The 11,591-nt window shown below is 43.7% G+C and overlaps 1 protein-coding gene across 1 annotated transcript in view; it reads left to right on the top strand.

Moving 5' to 3' along the window:
* The first annotated feature begins 8,914 nt into the window (after positions 1 to 8,914).
* ATP11C (ATPase phospholipid transporting 11C) overlaps positions 8,915 to 11,591 on the top strand; it is a 189,012-nt gene continuing 186,335 nt past the window's right edge. Inside the window, exons 1-2 of the mRNA XM_063083465.1 lie at positions 8,915 to 8,985; positions 9,434 to 9,505. Of these exons, the coding sequence (XP_062939535.1) occupies positions 9,479 to 9,505 (27 nt within the window). The 5' untranslated portion in view covers positions 8,915 to 8,985; positions 9,434 to 9,478. The remainder of the gene's footprint in view (positions 8,986 to 9,433; positions 9,506 to 11,591) is intronic.

Raw genomic sequence — 11,591 nt, 5'->3', positions numbered from 1 at the left:
AGAGATGTTGAATATTGAAAGGTAGGCCAATTGGGGCAGAGAAGAAACTTGGCCCTTTCCACAACTGTAAATAGAAGGGATTGGGCAGAATAGTTGTCAGTCATTCACAAATGGATAAATGAACACACTCAAAAAGTTTACTTGATACTTGAAATCCCTTCATCAGAGACTCATTACTTTGGCTCAGCATTGCTCATTCCCTGTGATTCTTTATAAACATCTAAACACTTTTAGAAGTCCCCAAATTCTTAGATTGATGAGATTTATCAGATCTCAGTCCTCCATTCATAAGGGAGGGTTGCAGAAGAGCCCTGGGCACTTGAGGCAGGGGCTGAAAAAAGGCACTGCTAATAGAAGGGAAAACAAGAATTCAAGAAAGTCTAGTAGACAATGTGTTTGGATGGCTGCCTTATGTCCCTCGATTTTCTGTTTTGCTGGGAGTTCTGGTTCTGAGAAGAATCTCCTGGTTTGCTGATAGGTTCTTACAGAGACTGAACACCTGGCCAGGTAAGAATAAGACATGGGCTGCTCATCTCAAACTGGATGTTATCAGATTTGTCTGGCCATAAAGTCTGGTGTGCCCAGAAGTTTTCTATCATCTTTTGGAAGATGTGTATGTGGAATGGGGCCTGAGCAGGCACTGAAGGCATAAGTTAATTTCATGAGCAGGTGGTCCAGACTCCTGTGTCACTTCCTCCTGCCATACTACTGTCCCTTTCTCAATCCATACCTGTGGTCTCATAGTGACCTACCTATGACCAAATGACTGAAGACAAAACAAAACAAAACAAAAAATGAGCCTGGTTTACACATAACTTTGCATAGTTAAGTGGCACATTTGAAAGTGGATGACGGCAGCACTCCCACCATAGGGTGCCCCTAAAAGACACTGGGGAAGAGAAATCTTCCCAGCGGACAGAACTTTGAGAAGCATATCTGGTTGTCTATCATGCCTAGGAGAGATGACTTGAGGAACAGATCTCCTCTGATTTACAGGCAGTAGTCAGTGAGTTGGGCAGGGATTTAGAACAAGTTTCTAACAGCAATCTAAATATTGCTACTTGGAAACCTGAAATTATATCTGCTTTAATATGGCATGTAAGGGCCGGCTGGTTAGCTCAGTGGGTTAAGAGTGCAGGACTGATAACATCACGGTCAGATTCCTGTGCCAGCCAGCCACCAAAAAACAAACAAGCAAACAAACAAAAAACAACCAAACTTATAATAAGAAAAAACATAAATAAAATGGCATGTAAAATTAAAAAAATTTCAGTCAGAAGCAATTTAATAAGTCGTCCAGTCCCCTCATTTTCACATGGGGAAAATAGGGCCCAGAAAGTGTAGGTGATTTATCCAAGGAGAAACTCTAGTTAACAGCTAGAATTGACATCTCCTGGATCTCATTTTAGGGCTCTCTCCTTAACAACACATAGTCATTCATTCATTTGTCAGCATTTCCTGAGTTTCAACAATGTGCCATGCTCTTCCCTATGAAATAGGGACAAGGATTAATAAGGCATGTTCCCTGCCCTCAAGAAGCTCTTGTGTTTGTTCTGTGTTTTGTGCATGTTGGTTTATTTTTTTTTTGCATGTTGGTGTATTTGTGCACAATATGCACAATTATATCCTGTGATGAGAAATAAATGGAACCAAAATGGCACGTACTTTTTCAAGTAGGGCAGACTAAATACTTGCTGAAGAGTGCCAAATGAAATTACAAATGCTAGAAATTGAGCCAGTAAGAACTATATGGCAAAAATAAAACAGACACCAACAGAGATATTAATTAATTCAAGGTTGGATTAGATTGTTAAGGGGAGTTTGCATCTCTATCACTGCTGGGAAGAGAGCCATTTTAAATGGATTTTGATGGCATCCTGCCTGAGTCTTAGTACCTAAATATTGGCCTGGGTGAGATAAAATTTGAATTAATTGATCAGGAAGACTGGAGGATGGTGCAATCTGCTGTTATTTTAAAACAGTAGAAAGTGGTTGAAATAGGGCTGTGGAGTATCCCAAAGGATTTTTATTCAGATCTGAACCTCAAACTCTATCATTTGATTCCTTATAAAGCCCATTTCACAAAAACTAAGCTTTGCACAAAAGTCAGAGACTACTTGCCGTCGTGTATCCTCTTTACCTAAGACCATTTTATTCATTCTCCTCTCTTAGCCTTCTTTCTTAAGGAAGAACAGTCCCTCCTCCCCTCTCAAACCTGAGCCCTGAGTTCTCCAGTTCATCGCTGATTGTCTTCTCTTTCTAAAATCTTTAGCTTCTCCTTTCTACACAATTCTTCCCTCTCTGCTTTTAAATTTGTATATGTCAGGCTGGCTGGTTAGCTCATTTGGTTAGAAAGCATAGTGTTAACACCAAGGTCAAGGGTTTGGATCTCCTTACAGGCCATCTGCTAAAAAAACCCAAAAAACCAACCAACCAACCAAACAAACAAACAAACAAAAAGGAAAAATGTATATGTCTTCTTTAGTTTGGAAAAGAAAAGTTGTTTAATCATGATGATCCTCCTAGCTAGTGTACAACATTTTTTTCCTTCTTCCACCATCAAGCTTTGCAAATGTACAGTTTACACCTATAAACTCCTGCAATCAGGCTTCCAGCCCAACTACCATTGAAACTGCACTCTTAAAGCTCATGCAGGACCTCTGAAGCATTAAATGAAATAGCTTTTCTCAATTCTGATTTCCCTTGACCTGGAATAGAATTTTGAGGTTTAGAACACCTTATTTCCAAGCTCTAATAGCACATTTTCCATGCATACTGGACATTTTTATTTGAACATCCTATTGTTACTTCAACATAGTCAGAACTAAACTCATAATTTTCTCCACTTTGTGTTCCCCACTGAATTATTTTCCTATGAATGATAGATGGTAAACTCTATGACAGCAGGGACCATATCTCCCACAATCATTGCTATATCTCCATCACACTATTAGGGTATAGTCCATATTCAATAAATATTTGTTGAAATGAATAAATGAATGAACATCATTCTCCCACTAAGTGAACCTTAACTCCTTAGTGTCCTCTTGGATTTACGTATTTCCTTTGTCTTATAAATTAAATTAATGATCAAATCTTTTCAATTATGCCTTCAAATGTCGTGGTTAAAAGTATGAATTTGGAGTCAGATATACCCCTTTGACTTTTAGTACTGCTACTTTCTAGCTGTGACTTTGAGCAAGTTCCATAACCTCTCAGTCTTTTCATTTATAAAATGGGAGATAATAGTAGTACTTACCTTTATTGGGTTAGTGAGAATAAATGACATAATATGTGTAAAGTGTTTAGCAAAGTGCCTGGCACATAGTAAGTGCTCAATGAATGATAGCTATGAAAATTATCCTTCTCTATTCTCCAGTATGGACTCACTCCGCTAAGGAGATCTACTTATTACTTACTACTTCATGTCTTTGCTATTTCTCTTGGCTAGAATGCTTTCCTTCCTTTCTGCCCATTCAAATGCTCTTTCTTCTTTGTTATTAATTTTTATTTTTGGAAATAATGCATATTCATAGCAAAAAGTTAAATAGATTTTAAAGGCTTATAAAGAAAAAGAGCAGATGCCTATGCCATCTCTCCCAACTTCTGATCTGCACTAATATAGAAACCACTTTTAAGAATTTTAGCTGTTTCTTCTAGTGTTTACTTCCATATTTCTACATAATGTACTTATACTGATATATCTCATTCTTTAAACTTTAGATAGTACTTATTGCCTTTTTATTATGGAAGACAAAGATTTAGATCTCTTACAATAGTCCTCCCCAACTTGTTTTCACTTCCTACAAAAGTTTTAATTTAGTAAATCAATTAGGCAGTGTTTTAATTGTTATGACTATGTAAATATCTTTCACTGTGGAGCCAAGTAGTATTTTATCATGACTCATTTACTTTCTTTAGCAACTTTCTGTTTTTCCTGGAGTTAAAAAATGCCTTGGTTTTTGTTAGTTTGCTTCACTTTCTATGTGTCTATCACTAATTCTTCACTGGTTTTCCTATAAAACAGTAAAACTATTTTCCACATAGTCAAATACATCAGGTAATTTATCATTTTTTTTTTTCTGTTTTCTTTTTTCTCCTGGATCCCTCTATCTTTCTACTCACCTCTGGCCTCTGTAGGTGTGCCACACCACTGTGTACCTTGAACTTTCATTCATAATCATCTTTCCCTTCTCCTTTATGTACATCCCATTTTCTGAATCCCATGTTTCCTCTTTCTTTTCTTTTCTTTTTTTTTTGTGGCTGGCCTGTATGGGGATCTGAATTCTTGATCTCATATTTACTCTTTCTTGGTTTACTCTCTCATTTTATGGAATGCATATTCCAGTAGCTTCCTGAAAATGGAGGTTAAAATTTTATATCATTTGCTACTCCTCAACATGAACTCATTGCTTCTCTAGGCAGGTCTACTTACTATTTACTGTTCACTGGAGTATTTTCACTTCCACATCTTTGTCATTTCTCTCGGCTGGAGTGTTCTCCTACTTCCTGTCTGTGTGTCAAAATGTTATTTGTCTTTTCAAACAAATTTTTATGAAATAATGCATGTACACAGCTAAAAAGTTAAACTGCTGCAAGGCTTATAAAGAAAAAAAAGTCCCTTATCCCTTTCTTCCCCACTCCAGATTTATTTTTCCTAGAGGCAACTACTTTTCATTATTTTAGTTGTTTCTTCTGCTATTTACCTCCTTATTTCTAAATAAAATAATCATACTGATATATATTGACTTAATGACTTTTTACTATGGGAGATCAAGATTTAGTCTTCTTAAGCCATATTCTTTCTAACCACTTCACTATCTATCCTCCCAATATATTTTGGTAGGACATAGAATTCTGAATTAGAAATAATATCTACAGAATCTTGAAGGTCAAGCTACAACTCAGTGAACTCATTGTGTTTCCTAGTGATTTTCTCTTCCCTTCCACTGTGATAAAAAACCCCATCCATGGAGTGGTTGGTTCTAGACCCTCCTTGCCTGGCTTTGATATCATACTTATTAGAATACACCTACTTCTTTTTGGAAAGCAGAACAATATTAGATCATCCTCAGTCCCCTTGGACTTTTGCTATTCTCCATGATTACTAACCTCATCTGTCAGTATCCTGGGATGTAATTAATATGGGCTATTTGGAGCACAATAACAGGGAACCTGATCTCATCTGAGGAAGTGACATTTAAGCTGAGATCTGAGGGATGAATAGCAAAGGTGGGTGAGAGCATTCCAGCAGAGATGATTGCCTGTGCAAAAGCTGTCAGGAGAGAAGGAGCTTTGGAAACTCAAGGATGAAAGGTGGCCAGTGGGGTAGAGCCTGGCAAGTGAGAGGAAAGGATGCCCACTTGAGGCTAGAGAGGAAGGCAGGGGTCAAAGAATTCAGGGCCTTGTAGGTAATGTTAAGGCAGGATTTTGGACTTATTCTAAGTACAATGGGAGGCTACTGAAAATTCATAAGCAGGAGCGTGATTTGATTTGATTTGTTTTCCAAAGATTTCTGTGGTTGCAATGTGGAGAATGAATTAGAGTGGGCCAATAGTTAGAAAGATATGGGTAAAATTGATCTTAAATAAACATTAAAGCCAGACTTGAAAGGGGGCAAGTTCAAATGGGTGAAAGGTAATCTTACGAGGTATATTTGAAAGCTCAGCAGAAACAGTTGAATTTCTTCAACTTGCTGATGATGAGTGATTTAGATGCTGATATAACAGCTTCAATGTTTTTTCCTTCCCTTTTTTCTTTTTTTAGTATTAGATGGAACAAGCGATTCCTTCTCCTCACCATTTTCCTCCTGCTGGATCACTGAATTGCTGACCAACTCACTGATCCCAGAAGGAGTCTGTACTCCTCCTTCAAAAGTGTGGCCTGCCTATTTGCCATGGTGAAATTTCTGAGGGGTTGAAGGTGAGAAAGAGCAAGGGGGTTGGGGGCATAGAGAAGACGGGCTCTACTGAGTGGCTTGCACAGAAATGGGGCAACAGAATTGAAACAGTCAGGGAAGAACTCTTTCCTTCCCTCCCTCGGGCAGCAAGCATTATCTTTATTTAAATTAGTAATGACAAAAGACTGCTGCCTCTGAATTCCCGCCTGCTGGAGATTGAGGCCTCTGCTGCAAGTCAGCTGATATACCAGAGGAGTTGGTGTTATGTGCCATGGGTTCTGATGGTTTAGGCAGGGGGAAGTTAGTTTTTGCAGTTGTGTTTATGGAGTTGGCCAAATGAAGATGAGGGCTGATGGTCTGCTTTTCATAGTCATCAACAACAGCTTCCTATAACACCTAGGTTTTCTTTGGAAACAGTGAAGAGGCACGGAAAAGAACAAAAATAATTTCTCCCCGTCTTAAAAAAACTCACAGAGGAGTGACTCTCTAAAGGATGAGTGAGAGCAGCTCTAACTTCAGGTTGAGTTTGGATATGGAAAAAATCACCTTGCATAAATTTTATGTTTTGCTGAGCATATTTTGATTTGTGTGAAATTGCATTTTTATAGTCAAGCAAATTAGTCTGGACCCATGGGTATAGTTGCTGTACTGAAATAATTCAGGAGGACAAAGAAATAGTGGAATTATAACAACAAATGAAAATATGACCAACAATACTGCTATATCTTGGGGGATCTTAAAATCCCTGCTTTTAAGCTGCTGCAGGAACATGACAATGGGCTAGTGTGAGAGAATATCGCAAAAAATTTTCGGGTCTCTAATGTTTTTTGTTTTTTTTTTAAGTTGTTCTATTCGTATCTATAAGAAAAGAACATTTTTCCCCATTTGTTTAAAAACATTGAATCCGGAAAGATATGACTTATTATTTACTATTAAGCACTTGCATCCCCAAATGCCTAAATTAGTTTTCTACTAATTTTATTGATAAGAATGTATTTTATTGATAAGGAATTCTAGACTTATGTCTAGAAGAATTGACAATAACCTCCTCCACCCCCCCAATTCCAGTATCTGGAATAGTGCCTGCCACATAGTAGTTGTTCAACAAATAATTAAGTGAATGAAATTAGTCTTTGCTGTGTTCAATGAAAGTAAAGCCAGAAAATAAAGTATTTGAAAATAAATCTTATAGTAAAGAGCAAAACTTTAGATTCATTTTGTCAATAAAATAAAATATATTAAAATCTGATTAATATACATTTAACATAAACCTTAAAAATCATTAGATACAGCCTCAAGTGTGAGCAAACAGAAGGAACCCTAATAGGGGAAGAATTGGAAAGGGTTGGTTTTACTTCCTGGCAGTTAGGACAGTTTGGGAACAAACCTTAGGTCTCCTGCATTTGCACTTTATTGGGGATGGGTTCCTCGTTGAATACAGAATCAAGTCCAAACTTCATAGTATGTTTCTGAAGAACCCTTTGGGTTTTAGTTTTCATTCGGGCTGCCCTGCCTCTACATCACGGGCGTCTGCCACGATGGTGTGTTCTTTTTGTGAGGTTGTCCTGCACTTCCTCACTGACCTCTCCCTCCACCCTGGACTTTGCCCCCCTGGGAGGCGTCAGCTCCTCCAAAGCCTTCCCGCGTTTCGAGGCCTAGTTTAATCTCCAGCGCTTTCAGGAAAGCTTCTCGGACCCCCTTTTTAGACGCAAAGTCGCTCTCCCCTATTTCCTTCAGCACTTTCAACTGCTACTCTAGCAGCCATTACATTCTAATGTGTCGTTTTCGCCTGTTTGTATCCCCTAACTAGACTGCGACCACTCTCCTGGGAAGGTCTTTTAAGAAATCGCTGTGTCCAGCTCCTAACACAGTGCCTGGTATAAAGAAAATACTCAGTTTGCTGAAATCAATCTAAACCACAGAAGGGAAAAGAAGAGCCTGTACCCAGCAGTCAAGGCCCTTCACGACCTTAAGGGAAGCCCCTGGTGTAGCTGGGCCCGGTCGTCCCCAGCTCTAAACTGGCAGGGCAACGTGGCGAGGCGGAAGTCTTGTATACAAGTCTTTGAACTCCCTGTCCTCATTTTTTCCTTACTTTTATGGAACAATCAGTAAGTTCTCCAACATCCTCGGGCCCTGCCTTAAAGGGCGGAGCAAAAGGGGGTGGGGGTGGGGCGGGAGGGAGTTATGCTCAGTCCCGTGGCAATTCCAGACTCAGCTCTCGTTTTTAACTTTTCAAGTTTCGCAAATTCCATTTCTAAGCTAGGGGCCAAGGGTGTAGAGGGTTTCCCGGTGCGCAAGTTTCACGTTCTTGGGAAGGCTCCCAGCATTCTGGGCTTTGCCTAATTTATCCTTCTCACATTTTCCACCACTAGCAATCTACCGAACGCCCTTGGCCTTCACACCCAGCTGGTACGGAGAACCGCGGTTCGGTCCAACGGTCCCAGCCGCTTCCTTTTTCAACCCTCTGGACAAACCCCGGATAGGCGTGTGGGGGAGCTCCCAGCCCACAGTTGGAGACCGAGTAGGGGGACGATTAGACTACAACTCCCAGGCTGCTCTGCGAGAAGCGCGGGAGCGGAGGAGAACGGGAGGGGTTGAGTGGGGGAGGGGTTGAGGGGGGGCAGGGAAATCCCGCCCCGCTGCTCAGCAGCAACGTCACAAAACCCGACTTTACAACCTCAGAGAAAGTGGAAGTAAGACGGCTGAGCTGAGGTGGGCAGGCAGGACTAGAGAAGGGGCGAGAGGAGGGAAAGCCGCCCAGGTGGAAGTGTAGCGAAGCGAGGGTAGTGAGAGACCTCCACCTTTGGAGATGAGAAGGGAGCGGCTTTGATAACTCGTGCCTCCGCCCCGCTCGCGCTGAGGTCTCCACAGTTCCCTGAGGTCCCACAGTTCCCTGAGGTCCCCACTCCTCGCTCAGACCCGGCTCTTCTCCGCCGGGAAGCGGGGAGCCGGCCGTCTGGCAGGCTCGGGGCGGAGCGGCGGGTGCGCCCAGGCTCCTCAGCCCGAGTGCGGGACGACAGCGCGGGGCGGCGCGGCGTGGCGGACGAGTTAGGGCCGGGGCGAGGGGGCTGTGGCTCCTGACCGAGGTAGGGGAGTAGTGTCGGGCTGAGGCAGGTGAGGGCTGGGGTGCCTCTGGAGGGTCCCCGTGTCCCGAGTGGGGCAGCGGCGAAGGCCAGCGGGGAGCGGTGCAGACAGCCGGTGCCGAGCCCGGCGCTGGCAGAGAGAGCAGCTCGGGGCGCCCTCCTCCCTGCGGGAGGAGCCTGGCGCTGCCCCGCCGTCCCTCCCCCGCGCGCCGGGCTCGCCTTCTCTGTCGGCTGCTGCGGGAGCGGCCGGCAGGCGGTGCCGGGGCCAGATAAGCGGGAGCGGCGGGGCCGTGGCCTCGGGGCCTGACGGACGGGGGGCGGGGACGCGGGCGGCCGGGGGGCGGGAGAGCGCCGGGAGCCAAGCAGGGCGGGTGGCGGGCAGCCCGCCTCGCTGTCCGCTGTGCAGCGGCGGCCCACGCCGCAGTGTGTGTTGTGGACGGTCCCTTCGCAGACAGCCCAGGAGATCCCAGCTCAGTGCCCGGCAGCCTTCGACGCGATGTTCCGCCAGAGCTTGAATCGTTTTGTAAGTACACGCGCGTGCCGGGTGACTTGCTCGCCAGCCCCTTCTCCGGTCCCCCCGATCATTTTCTGAGGGGGCCATTGTATCTCTGGGAGACCCCATCCCCGCACCCCCTTTCTCATTTTGACGGAAACCCATTGCCCGGGCGGCCAAAGTGGGGAGGCAGGTAGGGCTCTTGGGGTGGCCCACCCCCGCCCCCAGGGCCATGTAGCCAGGGTTTCCGGGGCTTCGGGGAACTCTGCCTCAGACTGGGGGCCGCCCTCGGGCTGGGTGGTGGGGGACTGCTGGGCGTACCGAGCAGGGGGGCCCTCAGTTTGCTAATTAGTGGAAGATGGCGTTTTATTATCAGGGAGGTTGCTTTCTTTTGTTTCCTCTGCCACGAGCACATGGAGGTAAACCTAGACCTGTCACTGTGGCCCGAAAGAAGAGCTGGGGGTCGAAGGAACCGAGGCTTGGGCAGGACTCCGTCTTGTAGACGGTTCGGCCCAACGGGGAGCTGCTAACCGCAGGCCAGGCAAACTTTGGAGACCCAGCCCCTGAAGCGTGCCGTTAGGGGATTGAACAAGTCAGGGCGATTGTCAGGGTGGGCTGGGTGGACGTGGAGACGCCTGGAGGCTGCACCGCCGCTGCCGGTGCTGCAGAGCGCGGGTCGGAAGCCTCCCGGAGTACTAAATGCTCCAGACACGGAAGCTATGCGAGAAGGCAGGCTGCTGCTGGGCTTCTCTGTCCACGTTTACCCCTTCTAAATCCCCAGAAAAGGGAATTTCATTTCCGTAGGAGTTCGACTTAGGGAAAAGCGATTTCTGGCTACTGACTTTTATGAGTAACCTGTTTACTCCTAGAGAGTACGTTAAGAAAGGAGCAAAACAGGGGCCATTTACTTCTATGCTGCTATTTGTAGCAACTTCCTTAATTGCAAGAGGAGGTGGCGGGAATAGGATTTTATTTCTGCCAGTGATGTGAAAGAAAGGGTTCATCTGCAAATTTTGATTTTTCTGTAGTTAAGAAAGAGGGTGAGTGCTGAGCACTTTCCCCTATCCTCATCCCCTTAACAGTACATGTTTTGAGAACTTGTCAGTTTGGTTCTTTTCATGCATTTATTCCTAATCAAAGCATTGCTAACATATTTTTCATATGTTGGATAAATTTGCTCTCATTTTTTCTGCATTTGAAACTTTCACAAATGAACCCTGGCTAAAAGTAATACTTGTACATGACTCTTTAGAATATTATTATTGCAGTAGTGCTATACTAATGTTTAGCTAAATGTTTACCTCACCCAGAAATATACAGTATGAAATTGGAGCAGATTATTATGTGTGGCACAGAGCAATAGAGGTTGTACATTTCAAGGATCTTGAAATCCATAGGAAATGAATTGTACTGGATGCTAAAGCAAGTGACTAAAATTGGCTTCTCACTTTTAGCCTGAGAATGTAAAAGAGCATTGTACTTCATAGTTCTATTTCGCATAGATTCTTGTGATCTGGGAGTGTTTTTGGGGGGTGACAAAAAGGGAAAAGTGACAAGGTGAGGTAATTGTAATATTTAGGAAAAGGTCAGTCTTTTCACAAGGCACCCTTATGATGGAAAACAACTGGGCTCTGGATCATAATAAATTTATTAGCTTAAAATTGAGATGTTGAAATCCCCATTTTTTTTTAAAGGATTTGAATCCGAACAACCCAAGTAAATACTGATCTAAAAGCCCCTTTGCTCCCTTTTGCTGAGAGGGATCTGCATTGTATTAGAGTCTAGTAATTAAGCAGTGCTGGCCCAGGAAACCAGGGCATGCAGTAGAATTTGCAGCAGTTGTTGAGGTGCCAGCCTGCAGGTTTGAGGCTAATACTTTGCACCCTGACCAAGATGTCCACAGAGAATCACTTTTGCTCATACTGAAATGAGCTTTGACCTCATTGTTTCAGCTGGAATGTCCAACTGTTCACATTTTCCTGCACAACAAGGAGTATGGGAAGTGTGAGGAATTTGTACCAGTGCAGTAAGCTGGAAGGTTCTGAGGAGTCACATCTAAGCCTTATGCCTAGAGCAAGGAATTGATATGCAGACCACTGGACTGAATGTGAAGCAT

The sequence above is a fragment of the Cynocephalus volans genome, chromosome X (assembly GCF_027409185.1).
Source record: "Cynocephalus volans isolate mCynVol1 chromosome X, mCynVol1.pri, whole genome shotgun sequence".
Lineage (NCBI taxonomy): Eukaryota > Metazoa > Chordata > Mammalia > Dermoptera > Cynocephalidae > Cynocephalus > Cynocephalus volans.
This window is presented reverse-complemented; position numbering and strand designations above follow the sequence as displayed.